Source organism: Nyctereutes procyonoides, unplaced genomic scaffold (genome assembly GCF_905146905.1).
Source record: "Nyctereutes procyonoides isolate TBG_1078 unplaced genomic scaffold, NYPRO_anot_genome, whole genome shotgun sequence".
NCBI classification, from domain to species: Eukaryota; Metazoa; Chordata; class Mammalia; order Carnivora; family Canidae; genus Nyctereutes; species Nyctereutes procyonoides.
The window spans coordinates 22,895,473-22,922,171 of record NW_026575139.1 but is presented as its reverse complement, the minus strand read 5'-3'; the positions used below and the strand labels follow the sequence as shown (position 1 = coordinate 22,922,171).

General features: G+C 45.2%; 2 protein-coding genes across 4 annotated transcripts in view; one reads left to right on the top strand and one right to left on the bottom strand.

Moving 5' to 3' along the window:
• The window catches only part of ANGEL1 (angel homolog 1), a 29,344-nt gene extending 13,375 nt beyond the window's left edge, over window positions 1-15,969 (bottom strand). Inside the window, exons 1-7 of one of the 3 annotated variants that reach the window (XM_055303932.1) lie at window positions 15,824-15,969; window positions 12,290-12,865; window positions 11,152-11,378; window positions 10,616-10,685; window positions 9,585-10,018; window positions 7,292-7,418; window positions 6,869-6,979 (exon numbers count right to left, since the gene is read on the bottom strand). In XM_055303932.1, the coding sequence (XP_055159907.1) occupies window positions 6,869-6,979; window positions 7,292-7,418; window positions 9,585-10,018; window positions 10,616-10,685; window positions 11,152-11,378; window positions 12,290-12,865; window positions 15,824-15,887 (1,609 nt within the window). In that variant the 5' untranslated portion in view covers window positions 15,888-15,969. Of the gene's footprint in view, window positions 1-6,868; window positions 6,980-7,291; window positions 7,419-9,584; window positions 10,019-10,615; window positions 10,686-11,151; window positions 11,379-12,289; window positions 12,866-13,822; window positions 14,911-14,994; window positions 15,125-15,823 lie in introns of those variants that run through there. The other 2 variants (XM_055303931.1, XM_055303933.1) reach the window with 2 other exon arrangements.
• The window catches only part of LRRC74A (leucine rich repeat containing 74A), a 47,295-nt gene continuing 35,902 nt past the window's right edge, over window positions 15,307-26,699 (top strand). The window contains exons 1-3 of the transcript XR_008661648.1: window positions 15,307-15,426; window positions 17,749-17,892; window positions 17,981-18,242. The gene's annotated coding sequence lies outside the window, so the exon portion shown is untranslated. The remainder of the gene's footprint in view (window positions 15,427-17,748; window positions 17,893-17,980; window positions 18,243-26,699) is intronic.

Here is a 26,699-nt window from a genome sequence, read left to right as displayed (position 1 = left end):
AAAATGGTTTACCTCAACAGCAGGTTCTGTCCACCCAGCACTGTGTACAAACAGCACTGTTCTGGCAATCACACAGGACTAGAGACCTCTGCGTGCCCCACCAGGCCATATGAGCACATGGGCCACAGATGCCTCTACCAGGCAGCAGCATCTTCCTGACCCAGTCAGCACTAGGAGTGATCAAACAAGTAAGTTCTTCTGCAAGTTCATGGGAAGAGGATAAATTGTGTCCAGGCATGGGCCAGTGGAGAAGCTGGATTCAGAACTTTCCTGGTTAGAAAAATGATCCTTTGGTCCGTGGTCATCTGGTCAGTTTGTAAATAGTGGTTACAAAAATCATCTATTAGCATTTTTTTCCTATAATATACTGTATTGAGCATATGGTTTATTGTTATTAAAAGACCTGAAGGGGGAATCCCTGGGTGGCTCATTGGTTTAGCGCCTGCCTTCAGCCCAGGGCATGATCTTGGAGTCCCAGGATCGAGTCCCACATCGGGCTCCCTGCATGGAGCCTACTTCTCCCTCTGTCTGTGTCTCTGCCTCTCTCTCTCTCTGTGTGTCTCTCATGAATAAATAAATAAAATCTTTTAAAAAATAAATAAAAGTAAAAGATAAAATTTTATAGTGTTAAAAAATAAAAAAATAATAAAAATAAAAATAAAAGACCTGAAGGTCCAGAGTTCAATGGAAAGAGGCAAGTGGTCATGAGAAAGAAAACACAGTAACCCCTTTCAGTGTCTTTAAGACCACACTGGAAAGAAGAAATCATTCATAGTTGAAAATGTTTATAAGGAGGGAACTTAAAATTTAGATTCCCTTCTTTCGAATTATTCCCCCACAAAGGGAGCTGGGGAAAGAAAACCATAGCTGGGGGCATCACAATGCCAGATTTCAGGTTGTACTACAAAGCTGTGGTCATTAAGACAGTGTGGTACTGGCACAAAAAGAGACACATAGATCAATGGAACAGAATAGAGAATCCAGAAGCGGACCCTCAACTTTATGGTCAACTAATATTCAACAAAGCAGGAAAGATTATCCACTGGAAAAAAGTCTCTTCAATAAATAGTGCTGGGAAAATTGGACATCCACATGCAGAAGAATGAAACTAGACCATTCTCTACACCATACACAAAGATAAACTCAAAATGGATGAAAGATCTAAATGTGAGACAAGATTCCATCAAAATCCTAGAGAAGAACACAGGCAACACCCTTTTTGAACTTGGCCACGCAACTTCTTGCAAGATACATCCATGAAGGCAAGAGAAACAGAAGCAAAAATGAATTATTGGGACTTCATCAAGATAAAAACCTTCTGCACAGCAAAAGAAACAGTCAACAAAACTAAAAGACAACCTATAGAATGGGAGAAGATATTTGCAAATGACCTATCAGATAAAGGGCTAGTATACAAGATCTATAAAGAACTCATTAAACTCAACAGCAAAGAAACAAACAATCATGAAATGGGCAAAAGACATGAACAGAAATCTCACAGAGGAAGACATAGACATGGCCAACAAGCACATGAGAAAATGCTCCGCATCACTGGCCATCAGGGAAATACAAATCCAAACCACAATGAGATACCACCTCACACCAGTGAGAATGGGGAAAATTAACAAGACAGGAAACAACAAATGTTGGAGAGGATGTGAAGAAAGGGGAACCCTCTTGCACTGTTGGTGGGAATGTGAACTGGTACAACCACTCTGGAAAACTGTGTGGAGGTTCTTCCTCAAAGAGTTAAAAACAGATCTGCCCTATGACCCAGCAATTGCACTGCTGGGGATTTACCCCAAAGATACAGATGCAATGAAATGCCGGGACACCTGCACCCCGAAGTTTATAGCAGCAATGTTCACAATAGCCAAACTGTGGAAGGAGCCTTAGTGTCCATCAAAAGATGAATGGATAAAGAGGATGTGGTCTATGTGTACAATGGAATATTACTCAGCCATTAGAAACGACAAATAACCACCATTTGCTTCAACGTGGATGGACCTGGAGGGTATTATGCTGAGTGAAGTAAGTCAATCGGAAAAGGACAAACATTATATGGTCTCATTCATTTGGGGAATATAAAAATTAGTGAAAGGGAATAAAGGGAAAGGAGAGAAAATGAGTGAAAATATCAGTGAGGGTGACAAAACATGAGAGACACTTAACTCTGGGAAACGAACAAGGGGTAGTTGAAGGGGAGGTGGGCGGGGGGTTGGGGTGACTGGGTGATGGGCACTGAGGGGGGCACTTGGCGGGATGAGCACTGGGTGGTATGCTATATGTTGGCAAGTTGAACTCCAATTTAAAAAATTAAAAAAAAAAAAAAAAAAAAAAAAAAAAAAAACAAAGGGAGCTGGGGAGAGTGAGAATCACAATGTTTTTATTACACAACTTGGGCAATACAGAATGCTCCAGTGCAGTACAATGTCAGCCTGTGGGAATGTTAGACCATCACTATCTAGCACTGCAGCTCCTTTTGCAACTCACATGCTGTCCAGTAAAACCAGTGTCACAATCAAGTCAGCAAGTTCTGATGTGCACTGGTGGGTTGCATGAGTCTAGAATTAGACTGGAAATATTATTCATTAGCACACCTAAACACATCTAGAAAAAGATCACATGTTATGATCTCCTTATTGTACTTCTTTCTACTCACGGTCTAAAAATGGTGGTAGATTTTTAGATTTGGAGTCTAAAGGACATTCATGAGATAAACATTTTTCCAAAGAAGACATACAGATGGCTAACAAAAACATGAAAAGATGCCCAATATCACTAATCATCAGGAAAATGCAAATCAAAACCACAATGAGATATCCCTTCAGTCAGAAAGGCTAGCATCAAAAAGACAAGAAATAACAAGTGTTGGTGAGGATGTGGAGAAAAGGGAACCCTTGTGCACCACTGGTGGGAATGTAAATTGGTCACTATGGAAAACAGTATGGAAGGTGCTCAAAAAATTAAAAATAAATACCATATGACCTAGTAACTCCACTTCTGAGTATTTACCCAAGGAAGACAAAAGCATTAATTCAAAAAGATATATGCACCCCTATGTTTACTTCAGCCTCATTACAATAGCCAAGATATGGAAGCAACCCAAGAGTCCATCAATAGATAAATGGATAAAGAACATGTAGTATACACACACACACAAGTGCACGCTCAGAATATTATTCAGTCATAAAAAAGAATGAAATCTTGCCATCTGTGATAACAGAGGTGGACCTAGAGAGCATTATGAGTGAAATAACTTAGAGAAAGACAAATATCACATGATTTCACTTGCATGTGGAATCTAAAAAACAAAACAAATAAGAACAAAATAGAAACAGACTCAAATACAGAGAACGAACTAGCGGTTGACAGAGGGAAAGGGGCGAGGGAGAGGCAAAAATGGGTGAAGGGGGGATCCCTGGGTGGCGCAGCGGTTTGGCGCCTGCCTTTGGCCCAGGGCGCAATCCTGGAGACCCCGGATCGAATCCCACGTCGGGCTCCCGGTGCATGGAGCCTGCTTCTCCCTCTACCTGTGTCTCTGCCTCTCTCTCTCTCTCTGTGTGACTATCATAAATAAATAAACATTTAAAAAAAAATGGGTGAAGGGGATTAAGAGGTACAACATTCCAGTTATAAAGTTAATTATAGAAATGAAAAGTACGGGGGCACTTGGCAGGATGAGCACTGGGTGTTATGCTATATGTTGGCAAATTGAACTCCAATAAAAAAAATTAAACAAACAAAAGAAATGAAAAGTACAACATAAGGAACAGAGTCCATATTATAATAATCTTTTGTAGTGATAGATGGTAACTACACATATGGTGGATGGATGTGTTTACCCAAATTTAATCTCAATTTTGAAAATACTATTATTTTGCACTGTTAGTGAACTGGGTATTTTCCCCACATAATGATTCTACCTACAAAGTGATCATCAGTATGTATTTTAAAGGCTTTTGGTTTAATTTTGTAACTAAATTGAAATGCTGGTTTTATGTTTCAAGTACAATACTATTTTATTTTGTTTTTTAATACTCTATCTATTTTTTAACATGAAATGTGGGGTCCCACTACTGTTTAACTTTAGGATTTTGTAATTATAAAACACTGAACCACTGCTTCCCTGCCTGAGCCCACTTAATACCAGCAGTCATCTCAGTTCCTGGCACATGCTAGCTACTTATGCATGGGGGCCATCATTATCATTATTGCTATCACTACAGCAATATAATATATTTAGCTTTGCAATTAAAAAAAAACTGAATCACTGAAATGTTTGTTGCTTCGTGCGAAATGCCAATTTGAATTAAATTCCTATAAGAAAAAATAAATTCATGACTTATCACCAGTCCTTCTATTTTTTTTTAATTTTATTTATTTATTCATGAGAGATACAGAAAGAGAGAGAGAGAGGCAGAAACACAGGCAGAGGGAGAAGCAGGCTCCACGCAGGGAGCCCGACGTAGGACTCGATCCCGGGTCTCCAGGATCACACCTTGGGCTGAAGGTGGCACTAAACCGCTGAGCCACCAGGGCTGCCCATCACCAGTCCTTCTAATATAGTTTTTCCAGTCATTGCTTGGTTGTCTTAGGTTGTTCTAGCAATTTGGTCAAGAAATGCTTTTGGTTGAGTATGAAATTCTTGAACCATATCTTCTTTCTTTGAAGCCTTATTCTCCTGTCTTCTACAACTGAATGATAACGTTAAGTAGTCTAAAGCCAATCTGATCATTTTTACTCTTAAGAGTAGCCCAATCCTTTTTGGTTCAACTGCCCAATAGATTCTTTTATTTCTGGCTTCTAGTAACTTCAGTAGGATGTCTTATTGTTGATTCTCCTATGTCATTTTTTACTGAAACATGGTACATCCTCTCAATTTAAAGACTCAAATCTTGGGACTCCTGAGTGGCTCAATGGTTGAGCTTCTGCCTTTGACTCAGGGCATGATTCCAGGATCCAGGACAGAGTCCCACATCGGGCTCCCTTCAGGGAGCCTGCTTCTCCCTCTGCCTGTGCCTGTGCCTCTCTCTCTCTTGTGTGTTTCTAATGAATAAATAAATAAAACCTTAAAAAAAAAGACTCAAATCTTTTAATTTGGGGAAAACCTTCCTTGAATCGTACCTTTACATACTTCTTTTGTGTCTTTATATTGGTTTTCTTGTGAACTCTAATTATGTGTATGTTGAAAGTCTCCTTATCTTTCACTACAATCATTTCTCTCTATCCTCTTTTATCCTTTTACTTCCTTTTTATTTTGCTGTTTCTTTCATGGCTTCTGTCTCGTTTTGTTTTCAGCAGTATCTATTCCTATTCTTTCTTATGCTGTACCCAATTTTGTTTCATTTTATGTGATTTTTACATTTTTTATTCTTTCCTGAGCTCTGCAGTTTCCATTTAATTTTCTGATGTCTTGCAATGTGCCTGAACTTACTTTATAAAGGCAATTATTTTTGTACTCGTTTTATAAAGTCAATTGCTTCATCTTTTTAATTCATGGGAAAATAATCATAATTTTTCATATATTTCATGGCAACAATTTTTATCTTTGAGGTAAGCATTCTTTATCTGCCTTTTATTTTTCCTGTTCCTTCTGCTTTCTTTCTTGCAGTATTCTAACACAGCTCACATACTGGTTCCTTTTTAGCAGCACTGCTTTGAATTAGTTGAGGTTTTTCTGTACCAGCTATCTGTACAGTTCCTCTAAGGGAAGAAATGGGTATGCATTCCAAGTAATAGGGATATTCCTGATGACACAGTGTATGAGTCCTTTAATCTTTACTTTTCCCCAGCCAAAAGTGATATGCAGCTCTGTAAGTACCTCATCACCCCTGCCGCCATTCAAACAGACTGCTTAATGCAAATAAGCATTATTCCTTGATCAGGCTTTTCTCCAGTGCCTCTTAAGACCAAAACAGGTTCAGGCAATCTCCTACCATAACCTGTGCATCCTATTGTTGCTGATGAAACAAGAGATTTTGGTTTTGTGCCCTTAAGGTACACTCCTCACCTTGGAGAAATGCACTGTGCTGGTTCTTTGTCCCCAGATAAGTCCCTGCGTACTTCTTCCAGCACTGCTACACAAACTCCAGCGCTTCCGGCAACCATTCTACCTATGCTGTGATTCATGGTTTAGGTTATATTCAGATCTCCTACTTTTCTCAAAGGTGGAGTTTGCACTGCTTTTTTCCATTCTCTTTGTTGCTTTGTAATGGTTTCAGAGACAAGAAGGGGGGAACATATCAAGTATACTCTACCATGTTTGATCTGGAAGTTCTCAGTAGGAGTAAATTTTTATTACAAGCAGGACTACAATCACCTTATGATTTTCTTTTTTTTTTAATTTTATCTATTTATGTATTCATGAGAGACACAGAGAGAGAGAGAGAGAGAGAGAGAGAGAGAGAGACAGAGGCAGAGGGAGAAGCAGGCTCCATGCAGGGAGCTCGATGTGGGTCTCGACCCCAGGATTCCAGGATCACGCCCTGAGCTGAAGGCAGATGCTTTAACCGCTGAACCACCCAGGCAGCCCACCTTATGATTTTCAAAGCCCTGTCATGTGTATCTTCCCTATATGCTGTACACACATTGGTTATCAGCAACTTAAACCTAAAAAGGTTACACGTCTCACTAAAGGTCTCAGAGATGACTGGAACTCAAGTCTCGATTCCATGTTCTCACTGAGCTGCACATCCAGTCACACATATGGCCACAGAACTCCACTGACCTTTCTTCTAAGCATGCTTACTAACGGAAGCTGACTACTAAGAATTTTACTTACAAAAAGTCTAAGAAACCACATAACTGACAAATACCAGCAGTGAAGATGAAAGAAGAGCAAGAAAACAAGCTTAGTTGCCATTACCTGGCTTAGTATCTGTCACTCCTTCCAAAAGAACCAATCCTACGGGTCGCTGACAGGCGATGTCACAGAAACGGAATTGCAGCAGGAAGTCTCGGCTATACTTTAGTCTCTCTGCAAACCAGGAAAAGCCATACAGTGAGAGAAAGGAAGAGAAGCCACATGCTGAAACCCCCTTAATACCGAAAAGCTTCCAGTGTAGGGACACAGAAGAAGCCTGGCTCTGAAGACAAGTTGATTTCCAAAAGATAGGATTTAAAGTTGTCCATTTCACTGGGAGGGCTCACATGAGGACAACAGTGGGAAAAACAAAGGAACTTGTTAAGAGAATTGAGGGAATTACATTTTTCTCTTCACTATAAATACCAGCTTTCTCCAAAAATGGGCACAGAGGTATAGCCAACCAAGAATGTGGCACATGCTCACCTGCTCTCTTGGGGTGACAGGAAGTCAAATACTGACAGCAATCAGTGATGCCCAGGGAGCTGGGCCAGAGGGGGGCCTGCAGCTTCCTCTGGTAAAGCTGATGGGAGAAGTCTTCCTGTCCAGACACCTAGAAAGAAAGAGCAGGTGGGAATGAGCACACTAAGATGGAAAAAGAAAACAGCCCGTGACAATCACACACTGTATATATAAGATAAGCAAAACACATCAGTCTCAGGGGAAGGTTAAAAATAAGGAGCTAATTAAAGCCTTTTTTTTTTTTTAAACTAGAAGCACTGAAATGTCCACGAGGCAGAAGTGAGGGCTACGAGAATGAGGTATGTGAGTCAAAGAGAATAGAACCGTATGAACATTGCCTAAATTAGCCCCATTCTATCCCCTAAATTTCGCCTTAAAAAAAATCTGCATGAATCTCCACAGGGAACATCAACTTTCAGGGGCTTAAATTGCAGTGGGAAAGAGTTTATCCTGATCTTCAGATCTTCTGGATCAAGGTCTAGCAGCCTAAGTCCATCATGAGGAAACCACAGGGTCAAATCAAATGGGAAATGCAACAAAGAACTTTACCGTATCTATGTCCCATCCTCAGTCAAAGCCAATGAGCAGCCTGGGAACGGACAGAACATAGCAGAGAAACGTTCGGCAACATCAGCCATCTGCATATCTCCACAGTGTGTAGCAAAATTCCCTTTATTTCATTTAACAACAACAACAAATATTTGGATGCCAACTATGTGCAAGACACTAGCTAAGTGCTGGAGAGAGCACAGTGAGAGACAGCATCTCTCTGCCCTTGAAGGACATAAGTTTTCAATATGCCATCTCAAGTAAGACAGAGCTAGAATATAATGACCATTTTCTAGCTGTGTAACTTTGGGTAAGTTAGTTAACTCTCTTGAGTTCAATATCCTCTATTATAAAATGGGATGATAATAATACCATATACAATTAAGAACCTTAATGATAACCAATAGATGTCTGCTTCCTTTGAAGCAGTAACTAGAAAACACTTCACTATGTGTTATTTTATTTGATCCGCTACATAACAACAAAAAACCCCTGAAATGGGTTCCATTGTATCCCTAGGGTACCAATGAGGCACATGGGGCTTAAGGAAGTTAAGCAACTTGCATAAGGTAGCAGAACAGGGATCAGAACTCAGGACTGTCCAGCTTCCAAATGAGTGCTCTTAATCACTATCCCTAATGGCGATGGTCACGTGGTAGGCACTTAGTAAATTCTTTTTCCCATTTTCTGAGCTCCTTGATTATAGCAGCTTTCCACCGGGATAAGGCCTTTCTCTGTAAACGCAGGAATCAGGATATTGCTGGCACTTGAGTAACCTCATTAAAATAAAAGCCCAAAGTGCTTAACAATATTTCAGCCGTTTTGTGTCCTTTCTCCACTGCACCTTGCCAAAAGCTAAGCAGTAAGTTGGGCAGCACTGGCCAAACAGAGGAACAGTGAGATTAAGTGACATATAAAGAAATCAGCACAAGCTGAATGTCCATCAGCAGGGCTGAATATGATGAAACTATGAGACTTCTATCAACATTCAGCAGTTAAAAGGAATGAGACAGATCCATATATACATTGTTGAGTTAAAAAAAAACCTACAGAATTAAACATACAATAATATGTTTATAAATACACACACAACAGATCACATATCAGTTGTCAGAAGCAATCACAGCACAGTATTGGAGGGCAAGAGCTCTGGGGCCAGACCACCTGGTTAGAGATCGTGGTTCTACCACTAGCTATCTACATAGCCTAGAGCCAGCAAACTGCCAAACTTCTCATGCAAAGTGCTTAAAATAGCACCTGGAACCCAGTAAGTGCCTAATAAATGTAAATTACAATGACAATATCACAGGAACATAGATATCACTATAAATGCATATGGAATATTCTGGAAGACCACTACCAAACTTCAAACAGTTACTACTTCATCCTAAAGGGAAAGGGGAGGAATGTAGGTAATAAAGAGGGTTTTGGTCTTATTTACAATGTTTGAATTCTTGTGAGGACGTACTTCTATGTTACTTACAAACTAAAAATTAATGATAAAAGCTGAAAGGACTACAAGATGCCAAAGGCACCCAGGAATTTCTAACATCCAGGTTTATAAACTATTCTACAGAACAAGAAAAAGCTGGAGGAAGCCAGAAAAGGTGTAGCTGAGGTCCCTGCCACAGAAGCAGCACTAGTTGCCAGTACCCAAATCTCTCCCTTGGCCATATTCCCACCCCCACAGTGGCCTCTCCCATTTCACCTTCCAGGCCGGCATCCCATGGTATTGGAGTTCTCCGTCCCTGATGAAGTTGTAGAGAGGTGAATCAGGAACTGAATTCAGGTCCCCACACAAGATGATGGGGCAATGGCTGCCATCTGACAACCTGGCTACTTTGTCCACTTCAGCCAAGAGAATGGCCATCTGGGCCAGCTTGACATCACCCCGGCGTGGGTTGTACAGCACGTGGGTATTTGCCACACAGAGAGGGGCCACCGAGACTTGACCCAGGCCCTCTGGGACTAGCGGCTGCAGCAGCAACACTAAGCCCACGTTGTCCCGATTGAGGAGCTCCAAGCCAGGCCGGAAGTACTCCACAGGGCTGGCACAGAGCAGACGAAATCTTGTGGGCTTGTAGCAGACAGCACAGCCATCTGTCTTACACCCGGTCCTCCTCTTATAGAAACAGGTAAAACCTGCAAGAACACCCAGCCAAGGAGATGGGTCAGAGTCCTCCAAGCCTGAATCCCTCCAACCAGTGGGAGCAGCCCAGGCGTGTGGGCCTATGGCACTGCTCCTGCTGCTCGGTAAAGGGATTCCTGTCCTTGCCAACTGCTTGGTTCTGCCAAGGTTCCCTTACAGTTATAACCAGGTGACTGAGGGGCTAGATGGGAAGTAGGACAGGAGGGTATGAAGCAACATAACTTGATAGGAAAAGCATGGATTCTAGAGTCAGACAAATTAGAGTCCTAGCTCCACAACCTACTAGCTTTGTAGCCTAGTGACCTTGAGCCAAGTCAAAAAAATCTTTAGAACCTCAGTCTCCTCATTGTAGAAATAAGGATAACACTAACTCAGCCTCACTGGGGCAGGGGCTACTTCAAGGACTAAATGGCAGTAAATGTCAGAACTGCTTTAAAACTGCAGAACTCTTTCTTTCTCTCCCATACGAAGAGGAGTACACAGGTGAGACTGAGGATTTACTGAAGCACAAGAAAAGATGGTGCCTTCAGGAGAGAACAGACAGGGCCTCAGGAAGCAAGACCAGTGCACGTGCCAGGGAGCTGCATTACCCATCATTCGCAGAGAAGGCTCCAGCTGCTCCCAGTAATGATCTTCCTGCACTTCCTGGAGACACAGGATCTGGGAAATTGACAGGGACACCAATCACTCCAGAGTTATTACCAAGAGTGCTGGAGAGGGACTCCCGCCCCAGGAGCAGGCACTGGGGCCAGGTGGGCAACTGTAGCTGGTCTCAGGCAGGATCACACTGAAACTTCCCACAGCGCCAGCCCTGCCCAGACAGCCAGTGCCAGCAAGGACAGGCCTTAAGTGATGCTGAGCAGACTAGATGCAAGTGCAAGATATTCCTGCTTCTGGAATCCCTCAAGTCTCCCTCCTTGCATAAAGGTGCTGGGAAGCATGTACCCGTGAAGTCTTCTTAGCACCTGCCAAAAACTCAGAGGCTCCAGGCAGGAAAGCTCCAACCCTAGGCAGAATTCTAATCCTATAAACAACTATGGGGTTGAACTCATTTTATAAGTGCATGGGAAAAAACAGCCAGGTTCAAAACAAATACAAGATGGCACTTCCTCCTCTCTTCACTCACATCGGGGTCCCAGTGCTGGAATTCTTGCATGAGATTTGCAAAGCGATAGTTCCAGTTGAGGATGTCCGGGTGGCAATGCAGGTAGAGCTCTGAGCTCTGCTGCATCAGGTCCTGGGCCAGGATGTTATAGGACATCAGAGTGAACTGGAACTGAGGGCCATCCCCCGCCTCCAGGCCCTGAGCATCTGGCTGAGTGGAGAAATCCTCCCATTCTCGCCACAAGATTTCTGCAAAGGGGTTGGGAAGAAGAGGCCCACAACAAGTACATGTTATCCACAGGCCCTGCCATCTCTACTCCTGACTCAGAGATACTGTGCCTGAAGTTCCTTTTTTCATCTTCCCTGCCACCCATCCCTCTCTGTGGCTATTTGAGCAGCACCCTAAGGACATTTTCAGACTAGACAGTAAGCTCCGCAAAGCCAGAGACAATCTTAGCCTGTTAACCACTGCATCCTCAGTATCAGGCATAGTACCTGATACTTAGTACATGTTCAATAAATACAGGCTGACAATTTCTCACTTTTGATAAATCTAAGGTCTCTAGAGAATCACTGATAAATGTGCTTCATAGTCACCTGAGGTTAAAGACATTTCAAAAGTAATCTCGGCCTTGGGTATTTTCTAACCTTTAAACTCAAAAAAGCCTGTGGGGCTATAAACCACATGTCCCCATCGCCCCTAGAGCATGGGGCTACAAAGTGAATTTCAAACCTATTTGAGCCACAGAACTCATTCTTCAAATTTTAATGGAAGCCAAATATATAATATAGATAAAACCAGAAGATAAAATTCTGGTTGAGGCAGAGAGTGGAGGCCCTTAGATCTCTCCACCACTACCCCTAGAAACAATATCATGGAGAATGAGAACTAAGGTGTACTTTCAGTTATGTCTCTGCCTAGCTATGTGACTTCAGGCATGTCCTGCTACCCTCTGCACTGTGGTTATTTCATCTGAAAGACCATGGGGCTGGATGAGACGATCTCTAAGGCCCCTCTAGATCTGATACTACAAGATTCTCAGAAAAACCAGAATGCAGCAGCAGAGCTCCCTGCCAGAGAATCTTCTTTTTAGCAGTGGCTCTGCTCACAATGGAGACAAGCTCCTGCTCTGGCTCACTCAGCCAGTTGTCAGACTCACCATGATATGGGATTTCCATTGGGGGAGGTTGCAACTGCCCAAGGTTCTCAAAAGGCCAGATGGGAGCCTCTTCCTGGGGCACAGGCTCGGGTGCTATGCTCCAGGCCACCATTGCAGGGTCCTCTTCCCACTGCTCTGCAGCCAGGGCACCCATTGGGAGGAGAGCACAGTCTGTATACTGGGGGCCGGTCTGCATGGGGACAGCTGCCCACATTGGGCCCTGGACCTCTGGCAGTGGCTCCTCTCCTAGCACCTCAGGGAAAGGCTCCTCCAGGTTCTCTGCTGCCCGCAGATCACTCAGCTGCCTGCTGGACCACTTGTCCTCTGAAGCAGCATCCTGTTCTCCGGGATTTTCCATCAGGAGCGCCAGGCTGCTCTGGGCTAGTCCCTTATCTACAAGGGGACCCTCACTCGAAGTTGAGAGCACCTGGCTTGACCCTTCTTCTCGCCACTGCTGTAGCAGGCCCTCACACTCCTCCTGGTCGGGCCCCCGAGGGGCCATGGCAAAGTCACCCTCTACCTGGGTGGACGAGCTCTTCGCCAGGAGTGCATTTTTTCGACATGTGAAGAAGGCATCTAAGAAGCAAGCCAAAATACCATGTTATAAGATGACAACATCACCCAACCCATACTCTTCTTCCAAGTAGAATGAAAGTGCCATATAAGCAAGAATCATATGCTCCTTGCTCATCATTGTACCATCATTGAGCCTGCCCATTTTAGTACCTGGAACACCATCACTGTTAGCATAAAGTGCTTACTATGAGCTGGGCACTATCCTAAGTGCTTTGTAAGTATTAACTAATTTGTATGGTAGGGATCTGATATTCAGTGTGTGAATGAAAGAATGGCTGTCCCACATAATCTAGGACAGAGATGGTCACATATAACCACTTCCCTTTTATGTGGAAGTTAAGACTCCTATTAAGCATCAGCTCTCTGGTTCTCAGGGTCACACTGAATTGGAACCAGCACTTGACCATGAATCAGAACTGTGGGTTATGACCTAGCGCTGAAATTAACAAACTTTGTGACCTTGGACAATGCCCCCAGTGATATGGACTCAGTCTTGACTATAAAATGGGGAGGGGAAGTTTGAACTACATAATCTCCAAGAGCCTTTCTAGTTCTATAAATCCCCTAGTCTGTAAATACAATGCAAAAGAAAAAGTCCTGAAGTAGACAAAAAGAGTGTCTCAGAATCTATACAATTTGCTTTGTAGCAAAGGCCCCTGGTCTTTTTCTCAAAGCTATTCTATTCATAAATCTTCACAAACTTCATTATCAGCCTTCCCCTACCATAACACACCAGAGGCTGTAAATCAGAAGGTGCCAACAAGTGACAGCAAGAGACAGCTGTCATCTCTCTGCTACAGCAGCCACAAATGACAGTCAACAGGCAAGAAAGCAAGTGGGAAAACTCTAAAATTAGAGCCCCCAAACTCCAAGCACAGTATTTTAGTGCAAGCAAACACCCACACTCACTAAATCACTTATTTACGGCACAGGACAAGTGACATGCACGATGCTCACCCTCAATCACCAGAGATTCATTTCATCAGCTCTATTTTTTAAAAGGCAAGAAAAACTTCAAAAGTGTTCAAATGTTGACAGATACAATCTTATTTATGGTCTATGTGGATATCTGTCCCTCTAAACCAGTGGTTTTCAACCAGGGGTAATTTTGCCCTTGGGGCCATTTAGTATTGTCTGGAAACACAGTGGTTATCAAAACTGTGGGGATGCTACTGGCATCTAAAAGTTAGTGGAAAAAAAAAAAATAAAAGTTAGTGGAGGAGGACACTGCTGAACATCCTACAGTGCAAAGAACAGCCCGACAGTAAATTATCCAGGCCCAAGTGTCAATAGTGCGGAGATTGGCAGACCTTGGTTTAAATCCACAACTGGGCCGCTGGCTCTGATCTCAGGGATTTTTCTAATTTCTTGTCCCTTGAAACATCCTCTGCATGCTAGATGGCAGCGGTTCTCTGATTTTTCTGTGTGAGGGTACTAGTTTTCAAATTTAGCAGATTTTTGGTGGTGGTTGGCTTTCCAAAAGAATTATAGGAAGGAAGGAAGGAAGGAAGGAAGGAAGGAAGGAAGGAAGGACAGAAGGAAAGAAAGGAAGGAGAGAAAACCTTCTGGAGAAACCAAATACGCAAAGTTAAAAGAAGTGGCAGGATGCCTGTGTGGCTCAGTGGTTGAGTGTCTGCCTTCCGCCCAGGGCATGATCCGGAGCTCCTTGAATCAAGTTCCCCATCAGGCTCCCTGCAAGAAGCCTGCCTCTCTCTGCATCTCTCATGAGTGACCATATAAATCAATCTTTAAACAACAACAACAAAAAAAGTGGCACTACTTTAATGGGGGAAGGAGGGAGGGAGATGCTCCCTTCCCTGAGATCTCTAAACTCTGCGGGCCTAGAAACCTGTGGACTAGTCGTGTCACTAAGGCTGCACCATGACGGACATCAGAAGCTCCAGAAATGACAGCAACGTGGATGAAGGCACAGGCTTTAATTCTCTGAAAACAAGTACTCCCGCGGAGTTTCTCGTGGTGAACCGCGTGCCTACTGTTCCGGGCAGTGTGCTAGCACCAGAAACACAGAGAACAGAAGAGGCATGGCCCTGCACCCCCCCACCCCACCCCACCCCGGAGCCTGCATTCCAGCGGCAGACACACAGAAACAAACAGATGAATTCACACACCCACACACATCGTGTGAAGTTCCAGAAAGGGAGGGGGAAAAAAGAAAAAAAGCACAGAATGCAGTCGACGGCTTATTCCTAAGAAAGTAGCTCTTGGTCTGTCCCGCCCTCTAAAGTCGCCAGAGAACATTCTGGGAGTCCTGCTCCTCGCAGAGGGAGGGGGTCCCCTAAGAGCCTCGGGAATTTCGAGGACCAGGCAGAGCAGGCGGGTGGTGAGAAGGTGCAAGCCTGCCTGCCTTCCCCGCCCTCGAGGACCAAGCGGGCGTGGGCGTCGGCGCCGCGCCGCCGCATCTCCAAACGCAGGCTTCCAAAGCGGGGGCTTCCGTGGACTCCGGGCTTGGGGAGCAGCCGGCCCTTTTCAGCCTGAGGCTCGGCCGGAGAGCGGAGAGGCGGCTGCGAAAGGTGAGCGTGGAGTGACCCGGGAGGCCGCAGGTACGTGCGGGGCGCGGCTCACACCCCCCCACCCCCGAGAATCCGGCCCTCGCCTCGACCCGAGCTGCCAACCCCCCCGCCCCAGGGCAGTGCCCCGGCGGACCCCCGAAACCTCTGCACCCCGGGGGCCCGGGAGGGCGGCTCCCGCCCCTTCCCCGGCCCCCTCCCACGGTAACTGTGGCCGACGCCGTCAGGCCGCAGGCGCGGGGGGGGAGGGAGGCCCGCGGGGGGGGCGGTCGGCCAGGCCCGGGCCTCGCGGGGTCCCGGACGGGCCCCGGGGGCCGCCTCCCCGCACCTTGGCCGGGGGCAGGGGGTCGTGAGGCCCGACGCGCCGCGCGGGAACCCGCCGACGTGGGCCCGGGCCTGGCACCCGCCTGCCGGGACGCGGGGCCGGTACCTGAGAGGGCACGGAAGAGGCGCGCGGCCGGCAGCAGCAGGTAACACAGGCACGACGCGATCATGGCCAGCCGCCGCGCTCGCGCCCGCGCCCGCGCCCGCGCCCGCCTCCCCTCCTCGGCGCCTCCCGCGGGGTCTCCCTCGCTCCGCTCCGCTCGGCCCCGCCCCTGACCCCGGCCCCGCCCCCGGGCCGGCCCACGTGGCACCGCGGGCGCCTCAACAACAACTTTATTGGGAGCGCTCCCTCGCTGCGCTCCGCTCGGCCCCGCCCCCGGGCCGGCCCACGTGGCACCGCGGGCGCCTCAACAACAACTTTATTGGGAGCGCTCCCTCGCTCCGCTCCGCTCGGCCCCGCCCCTGACCCCGGCCCCGCCCCGGCCCCGCCCCCGGGCCGGCCCACGTGGCACCGCGGCGCCTCAACAACAACTTTATCGGGAGCGCAGCGGCACGCGCGGGGTTCGCGAGGGCGGGGAGCCTGTTCCCGTGGCAACGGGCGGGCGCCCAGCCTGAAAATTAAGCGAGGCTCGTTGGAGGCCGCGCGGTATCATCCCCGGGCCACACTGTCATTCCCCCTCTGCCATCTCACTAGGAGTCCACCTGGGGCGCCCCATAACCTCTCGCCCCACAGATGGCGACTTTGTCTCAGGCCCCCGCAGCCCTGACTTCTGTAATCTCTCTCCGCATCCCAGGGAGGAGAGCGCCTTCTTCTTGGGAAGAAGAATTTATCCCTGTTCCTGACTCTGCTGTCGTCCCTAGGTCACTCAGATTCTAGGTCCCAAATTAAGTCCACACCTTTGTCTCCTTTTCCATTCTATTCCAAATGAGCCTTCTTTTTACCTAATCTGGGGGGGGGGGGAGAAGAAAAGAAAAGAAAAAGGGCAGGTGTCCAGTTGGTAATTGAGTCAGGAAAAGTGGGTGGAGCAGGGGTGGGAAGCTCCACAAGGCAGGGACCAAGTCCGGTAGGTGGGCTGGTTTTCACTGAGGTGTCCCTCTAGTACCCACAACAGTGTCAGGCACACAGTAGGAGCCAAATCTGTGTTGACCCAACAAAGCAGGTGTCACTGAATGAAGGGCCGGTCTTCTGTCAATTCTGTGCTACCTGAAGACCTCTTGGAGTCTCTCTCTCCCCCCATCCTTACCCCTCAGTCCTACCCCGGCCACACTGGGATGCAAGGACTGTGTCATACTGCCAAGTTCTGTACCTAGTGTCTGAGTTGTGCGATTGCTGATTTGTGGCTGGAGCCTCGGTTGCTCGGGGAAGCCCTCCGGGGAGTCACCAGATCCAGGACCAGCTGGGTACATCATAACACTGAAAGGCTGGAAAGAAGGAGAGAGTCAGTCTGGCTTCGAGTAACAGCACTCACGACCTTGCCTGAGATGCAGTGGGGGGGGGGGGGGGCAAGGGCAAACTGAAGGTTGGGAAGGAGCACATTCTTAGAAATGGAGCACACCAATGTTAGTTAGCTCTGCCTAAGGAGCCCCCAAAGCCAGGCCCACTCCTTTTATGGGGCTGAAATAAACCTTCCTTGTACCTCCCTTCCATTTTGTCCCAGTGGTTACCCAGAAGCCCAAGTTCTAAATCAGATCCTAAACCAAGGTACTCAGCTAGAGACTCTGTTTATCGTTTAGAGAAATGAGGGTTCCCTTATCCACTTGGAAATGTTTTAAAAATACAGATTCCTAGGCCCTGCTGCCAGGGTTCTGATTTAACAAGTCTAGAATGGGGCCCTTAACACAGACCCAGTTATTATGGTGTCTAGTGTCTAGTTTGGGAACCTCTGCTAAAGGACCTGCCCTCGGCTGCGCTGTCCGATGCATGTGTGTGCAAAATATGTCAGGCCAACCAATGCCATGCTCTCTCAGAGGGTTTTCCCCAAGGCCAAGTAAGTGAGACTGTCCTCTTTCTGTTTCCTAATCCATGATCAGCTATGTTGAAAAGTGTAGGCGGACGGGAGCATCACAAGTTTTGGAGTTAGGCCACCTGAGTTCACATCCTGGCTCTGCCACTTCCCACCTGTGGAACCTCTCACGTTATGAACCTCTTGGAGCCTCAGTTTCCTTCAACCTAGGGTAAGCCCTTAGTGTTTGCTTTTTTTTTTTAAACCCAAACTAGCTCTGGCTACTGCTAATTAGGGTCATCTTCTACAATCCTTGGCAGAAATAAGGGCCTTCCAAACTGTAACGCTAAACAAGACCTCGCTGCAGATTCCAGGGAGACCTGGCCTGGAGAAGAGGAAGCCTTGGGCTTCCCCGGCCAAAGGAAAAGTAGAAGTACAATCTGCACCATCTGCAGCCTTATCATGCCAGAAATATCCCGAGAAGAGAGACCAGATGAGTTCCTTGATTCATCCCAACTGTGGTAACAGTGGAGGTGATGATACACCACTGGGTGCTTGCAAGGATACAGACCCTATCTAAGGGTAAGTGGAAGGTTTTACAATACTTTAAGGGACACAAAATATTCTTTTACAGAGAAATATCCTGTATACAAGAACCCTCAAGGGTTCAAATTTTACTTATGTACTGAAGTTCAAGATGGCTGCCTTTATTAACTTACTGGTAGAACATGTGCATCATTCAGGCAGGCATAATCCTTCCTTTTAGGATTGCAGGAGCAACTGACCAAGGCCTAGAGCAAAGCTACTCAGGTGAAATACAATATGAACTCCATATGTAATTTAAAAAATTTTAGTAGCTTCATATAAAAAGGAAAAAAAGCAGGTGAAATTCATTTTAATAATATGTTTTATTTAACCACTTCTATTCAAAAGAGTAGCATTCCAACACCATCAATACTTTTTTTTTAAAGATTTTATTTATTTAATATGAGAGTGAGAGCCACAGAGATCACAAAGGGAGAAGGAGAAGCAGACTTGCCACTGAGCAGAAAGCCCAATGCGGGGCTCGATCCCAGGACCATGAGATCATGACATGAGCTGAAGGCAGATGCTTAATCAACTGAGCCACCCAGGCACCCCCATCATCAATGCTTTAAAATGAAATACATTATTTTTTTTTCTTTTTTGTGCTAAGTCTTTGAAATCCAGTGTGTGTTTTACATGGATAGCACATCTCGAATTAGACCAGCCCCAATTCAAGTGCTCAATAGCTACAAAGGGCTAGTAGCTATCATAATGAACCTGTGCAGGTCTAGAGGGCTCAAACAGTCTCTCAGATACGATAAGCTGAAAAGAATTGACTGTGTTCAACTCTTATGATAACCTGAGACCCGTGCACTCCTCCTAACCTGGCCTCTGTAATCCTAGTGTTTCCTCTGGGATCTCAGGATTTATGGCCAGATATTCCCAGAAATGTGCCAGCTTGGTCTGAGTTGATGCATTCACTTATTCACGGATTCCTGCATTCGTGTATTCATCAGATGTTTACCAAGCACTCGTCAATGTTTATCCCAACCTCACCCTGACTTTCTTGACCTCAGTCCCTCTTCTCCTCTTTCATTGCAGACTCTGGCCTGGACTCAGTTTCTCCTGCCTCAAGTCCTCCTGTGCCCAGTGTCAATGAGAAATCCCAAACCCTGGAAGCTTACTGTACTGCCTCCTCAGTGGCCTCATTCCCACTGTACTTCAGACACCCTTGGAGAATCATGGCTAAGTGCTGCTCCACCTCTGAAATCATAAGTTCACAAACCCATCCCAGTGGATCGCACCTCATGACTTTCAGCCTCTCCCACTCTCACTTCTGCGTCAGCTGTTAACTCCATCAAACCCTGGAGCTCTCTCTTCTGTCCACATGCCTCTCCTCGGTCACCATTTCTTTCTATATCCAGCATGGAATCCCCATTAACCATCTTTTATCACTCTTCCCATTATCAACTCTCTTGTCCACTATTCTTTAATGACACCTGCCTCAGTCAGTAAAACCATTCTCCTTCCTGGCTCCTACATCTAGGCTGCTGAGCACTGGTGAATAAAGTTACCAAGCCCTTGGACTGGAGCCAGTAGTGTGCCGGTCTCCAACCTCATTCAGCCCTCAACCCTCCCCAGCAATCCTTTGTTTTCAATTAGCTTTCTCTCCCATTTCCATGATGACCATTCTTCTCTAACTTGTTGTCCTATGATCTACCTTCTTGTTCTCTGGAGATCATCTCCCTGCCAACTTTAGAGAAAAAAAATAGAACTACCAAGTGAAAACTCTCTACTCCTTGTCGCCACACCAACACACTGACCAGCATCCATAGCCACTTTTCTTCCTTCCCTCCCAACACAGTGGCTCACCATTCCACCATGCTTGGGATCCCTTCCTCCTGCCTCCTCAGAGATTATGCTCATTATGCTCACCCCTGTGCTTTTCTTTCCTGACTCCTTGCCATCACCATTTAAACATGCTTCAGATCTCTCCTATATGAAACTCTTGCCTAGCCCAAGGCCCCCTCCAGCCATCCCTCCATCTCCCCACCACTCCTTCACAGCCAAGCTTCTTGAGTTGTCTGCTCCTGATATCCATACTTCTTTACCTTTCATTCATCTTCATTCCACTGAAATGTAGCTTCTACCCTCATCACTCCACTGAAACTCCCCATCAAAGTGCCTTCCTGGTTGCCAAATGTAATGGGCCATGCTCCAGGCTTTATTATTTCTTGAATGCTCTATAATTTCGCATACTTCTTCCCTTGTAAGATTTTTCTTCCCTTGGTTTTCATGACATTCTTGTTTTCCTCCTGACTCTGTGGACATTTGTCCTAATGTCTTTCATTTGTGTTCCTCTGAGCACCCCTTTCAATGATGGTGCCCCTAGGATTTCATCCTTGGTCTGTTTCATCTTCTTACTTTAAGTCCCTCCTTAAGAAATGCTCACCCTCCAGTGGCTTCAGATACTATCCACACACTGACAACTCACATATCTATGTTTTTATCCTTTTCCTGGGCCATATATTCATAAATTATTTTGCCTGTGGACCTCTCCAATGGATGTCCCAGAGCCAGACACACACCAAAGTTGCATTCAGCACCTTCCCCCACTATCCTCCAAAAAACGACCACCCTTCTTTCCCCCCAGCTCCTCTGTCATCGTCTTTTGGAACAGCACAATCGTCTATCATGTTTTCCTGGCCTCTGGCTTTTTCTTCTTCCTTTCACCTTCATATCTGATCTGTCCCAAGTCCAAGTGCTTTGGCCTTCTTTATCTTTATCAGTGAGTTCACTGTACCCTGCAGCCACTTCTAACTGGTGTTGATCCTCCTCCTGTCCTCAGTCTGCTTTCCACACTGCAGCCAGAGCAATATTTCTACTCTGTGAATCATGTCAGGTCATGCTGCTGTTTAAAACCTCTCTGCAAACCCCCACTGTCCTCAAAATTCAGGCCAAGCTCCTTTGCCTCAAAATACAGGCCAAACTCCTCTGTTGCTGGCCTCTGCCCACCTCCCATGTCATCTCTCAGCTCTTCCCTTCCATCACCACCCCCCGAAGTGAGGATCCCACTCCAGCCTCACTAAACTACCCATGACTCCTTCAGCAGGCTACAGGAACTTTGTATGCTTTCTTCCCAGCCTCAAATACCTTTCCTCCTCCCCTGGGTCTGTCCCTCTCCCTGCCTTCACCTGGATACTGCAAAATGGAACTTCAAGTCTCAGCCTAGACATTTCTTCCTCGAGGAAGCTTTCCTGAACCTCCAGCACCCATCCACAAGCAAACACGCCACTGCTCCCAACCTGGACCCAAAGCTTCCTCCTATTTGCTTCTCTCACAGCCTTGCTTACCCTGAATCCAACACTGTCACTGTCTCTTTACTCCTCAGTACCCCTCAGTAAGCTGTATATATACTTCATGAGGTTCGCCACTCTGCTCCCGTTGCCTAAGCCAGCACTAGTACATTAAGCACATTGAATGAACTAAAGAACAAATGAATGAATGAATGAATGAATGAATGAATGAATAAAAAGTCCTTCTTTCTGAAGAGCTGCAGTTTCATAAGGAAACTGAGCATAATAAAACCCAGGCTTGCAAAAGTGGACACATAATGGGGAATTTCTTGCTTTATAATTCTGCAAGCACCTTTCTTTCAAAAACCTCCCCCCATTTTTGAAATCCTACTGGATTTATAACTATCATTTTTTTAAATGCCCTTGCATGAAATGAATATTATTACATCTGGTAATGGCATCTGTTTCTTTCTTTGGTTGTACTTCCTCATCTTGCCTCCTAATGTGGTTTCTGCCAACTTTCTTGGAGTCTTTTCTCTCCATTCTTTCCTCGGAGAACTAGAACCATTATTGTCTTATGCTAATAGCCATTAAATGCAATGGCAAACTTTTTCCTAAAGGACCAGATAGGAAATATTTTTTACTTTGCAGGATGTGGGTCTCTGCAGCAAATGCTTGACTTTGGCATGTGGCTGTATGAAAGCAGCCACAGAAATATCTAAATAAATGATCATGACTGTATTTCCAGAAAACTTTATTTACAGAACAAGCCATGGACCAGATATGGTCCTCCGACTACAGTTTGCCAACTCCTGAAATACATCATCTGAGCCCAGATCCATCTGAGCCATGAACAGCAGTTGCCCTGAATGGAGAACAACCCTGTCATGTTAAATCAACAGCATGCAGGGCGGTGTAGAGAGGCATTGTGGGCTCTACAACCAGACTGACTTCCTTCATGTCCCAGCTCTGCCACTTTCCAGCTGTGTGATTTAGGGCCAGTTACTTAACCTCTCTGTGCTCAGTTTCCTCCTCTGTAAAATGGGAATCGATAATAGTATCTCTTTTTTTTTTTTTTTTAATTTTTTTTATTTACTCATGACAGTCTCACAGAGAGAGACAGAGAGGCAGAGACACAGGCAGAGGGAGAAGCAGGCTCCATGCACCGGGAGCCCGACATGGGATTCGATCCCGGGTCTCCAGGATCGCGCCCTGGGCCAAAGGCAGGCGCCAAACCGCTGCTCCACCCAGGGATCCCTGATAATAGTATCTCTTAATGGCATACTAATAGACTATTTAAATGGAAAGTTCATGGAACAGTGTCTGCACTTACAAGTGCTGTATAGATGGTACCTTATAGGATAATAAAGGGTCCCTCTGCGGTGTTCTCCACCAGTGGAAGTGTTGTAACAATAATACTGGCAACAAAGAAGGAAATTTTCCTTCTCTTAGTATTTGTCCATATCTTGCCCTGGATGACATTCTCTTTGACTTATTTGAAGTCAAAACCACATCTCCCATCCTCCCCTGAGACTGTCTCCTTTGTTCCTGCTCTGTGGATTACAGAGTCAGTTTACCTCCCACTCCCGAAGTCCCTTATGCCTACCTCCCAGCACCGCAGTGGCTCATCTCACAAATGAGTAGCTACAGAATGTACTTGCAGGGCAGCCTAGGTGGGTCAAGCGATTTAGCGCCACCTTCAGCCCAGGGCCTGATCCTGGAGACCTGGGGTCGAGTCCCACGTCAGGCTCCCTGCATGGAGCCTGCTTCTTCTTCTGCCTGTGTCTCTGTCTCTCTCTGTGTCTCTCTTTTTGTGTGTGTCTCTCGTGAGTAAATAAAATCTTAAAAAAAAAAAGAACGTACTTGTAAAAGTACAACATTCCGATTATATGGGACATCACATGCTGGTTGTATGGTTTCTGAAATGCTAGCCCCACAAATAACCCCAAAAGGATACATACAGTCAACAGACTTTTGACCATGGTAAAAAGGCAATTAAATGATGAAAGAACAGTGTTTTCAACAATACTGTTGGAACATTTGAACATCCACATGCAAAATGAATCCCAATCCATACCTCACAAAGGTACCCTTTATACCTTACCCAAAGATTCACTCAAAACGGATCCTAGAGAAAGCTCTGCAAATGGATGACGGTTATACATCTGTTTACCATGGTGATGGTTATGCAACATCATTAATGTACTTAATGCCACTAAATTATACACTATAAAAGGGTTAAAGGGATGCCTGGGTGGCTCAGTGGTTGAGCATCTGCCTTTAGCTCAGACTGTGATCCCGGGGTCCTAGAATCAAGTCCCATATCGGGCTCCCTACAGGGAGCCTGCTTCTCCCTCTGGCTATGTCTCTGCCTCTGTCTCTCTGTATCTCATGAATAAATAAACAAAATCTTTAAAGAATAAATTTTAAAAAGGGTTAAATTATACATTTTATGTTAGCATATTTTACCACAAAAAAAATTTAATGGATTGTAGACCTAAAGGTAAAAGATAAAACTATAAAATTTCTAGGATAAAACATGGGAGGAAATCTACATGACCATGGCTAGGCAGAAAGTTGGTGAACACTGTGAAAGACAGAGTTAAGAATAAGAAGCTAAACCACAGACTGGGAGGAAAATATTTGCAAACCACATGTCTGATAAAGGATTTCTACCCAGAATATATCAAGAACCCTCAAAACTCAGTAACACCCAACTTAAGAGAGACAAGAGATCTGAACAATAAGAAAGATATAGGAATGGCCTAAAAGCATATGAAAGATGCTCAACGTCACTAGTCGTTAGGGAAATACAGATTAAAAGCACCAGAAAATACCATTACACAGTTCAAATGGAAAAATAAAGACAAAACTGTGATATCAAGTGTTGGGAAGAATGTAGAACAATGATGCTACCATATATTCCTATGTTAAATTCATATTAGCAGAGCCCCTTTGTACTTTGGGTAACAACATGATGGTGTCTCACAAGGTTAAACATACACCTGCTACATACATGCAGGTGAAGAGGGGGCACCTAGGTGCCTTCAGCTCAGGTCGTGATCCCAGGGTCATGGGATCTAGCCCTGCACGGGGTGGGGGGGGTGACCCTGCTGCCCATCCCCTGCTTGCACTGTCTCTCTTTTGAATGAATAAATAAAACCTTAAAAAAAACAATAGTCTTAGCTATAAAAATAAAAAACAAATAAATAAAAGGTAGAGAGCAGGTTAAAAGGACACAGGAGACAACCTGAATGAGCTCCCATAGCCAAAGTTGGAACTTGAACATCAAAATAATGACAGTACTGTATTGAATAAAATAAGCAGCCATGATCCCTGCTAATATAAACAACTGATTAAACCAATAAATAAGAGAAAGGGACCACTCTCTCCTACAAAAGAATTCCAATTAACAAACATAGAAGGACTGTGGGAAACAGAAAAGCACTGTTAAAACATGATAGTAATAATGGTTGATGCAAGATCTCAATAAGATCAATGGATGCTAAAATTATTGGGCAAAATAAAGTATTGGGCAAAAAGTTGAAGCAGAAATAGGATATTTGCATAGTGCATCTTCTCTAAACTATATAATTACAAAGTGGAAAGCAGTAATTTCATAGTAGATAAACCTGAAAGATACCACCTTGGCCAAGAAATCAAGGTAATCCATATTGACATCATGTGTCCTTGATATGCGCTGAGAAGGGCACATCAGCTCTGGCACCTTTCCCAGGAATCGTGACAAAACATCAGACAAACCCAAACTGAGGGACATTCCACAAAATATCTGACCAGTACTCTTTAAAAGTGTCAAGATCATATAAGACCAAGACTGAAGAAATGTCATATTCTGAGAGAGATAGAGAGACATGGTAACACAATGTGAGATCCTGGACTGGATTCTGGAACAAAGAATGGACATTAGTGAGAGAATGAGTAAAATACAAATACTATCTATAGTGGAGTTAATAGCATTGTACCAATGTAATTTCTTAGTTTTGAGAATTTTTCTATGCAAGATGTAAATATGAGGGGAAGCTGATTGGAGAGTATATAGTCTCTTATTTTTTGTAACTCTACTACAATCTAAAATATTTCAAAATTAAAATTTTAATTAAAAAACAAAAGGATACCCCTGGTGCACCTGGGTGGCTCAGTCAGGTAAGCGTCTGCCTTTAACTCAGGTCATGATCCCAGGGTCCTAGGACGAGTCCCACGTTGGGCTCCCTGCTCAGCGGGGAGTCTACTTCTTCCTCTCCCTCCACCCTTCCCCCCAACTCATGCACACTCTCTCTTTCAAATAAATAAAATCCTTAAAAAAAAAAGGATGTTCCTCAGTAACAAACTTTTAAAATAACATACAAAAAGAAGTTGCAGGGATACCTGGGTGGCTCAGTCAGTTAAGCACCTGCCTTTGGCTCAGATAGTAATCCCAGAGTCCTGGAATCGAGCCCCATGTTGAGGTGGTGGGACGGGGTGGGGTGGGGGGGGGTCCCTGCTCAGCTGGGAATCAGCTTCTCCCTCTCCCTTGACCCCTCCCCCTGCTTGTGCTCGCTCGTACTCTCTCTCTCTCTCAAATAAAAAGAATAAAAAGAAGTTGCTGATATATTTTCTGATTTTAAAAGAGATACAAAATTCTAAAATTATGGCTCTTGAACATTTTTCTTTCTCCAGAATGGACTTTTTCCCTCAAATAAATATAATTGCTGTCCATCATTATAAAGAGGAGCTCTGATTCAACCATGCTCCTGTTAAAGATCCTCAGTGCTTCCTATTGGCTTTTCACTGCATTGAATCGATTCCTGAAATTGCTCTAATCCCTATGGCCTCCCTTTTCCCTACTACTCTCTGCACCCTGTATTCCCCCAAACCTTGAGCTCTGTTGCCTTCCTTTATTCTGCATCCCTGGAAATGCCTTTTGCCAGGACTCTACTTATCCAGAACCCACAAATGCTCCCCAGCACGAAGAAACCTCCCCTTCCCTTGACCTCCCAGAGAATCTCCCTCCTGCTCTGAGCTTGAGCTCTGTTGCCTTCCTTTATTCTGCATCCCTGGAAATGCCTTTTGCCAGGACTCTACTTATCCAGAACCCACAAATGCTCCCCAGCACGAAGAAACCTCCCCTTCCCTTGACCTCCCAGAGAATCTCCCTCCTGACCCTTACCAATTCCCAGTAGTGCCTGGTGCCTCTGCTCAGTGGCTATTTAGAGTGCTC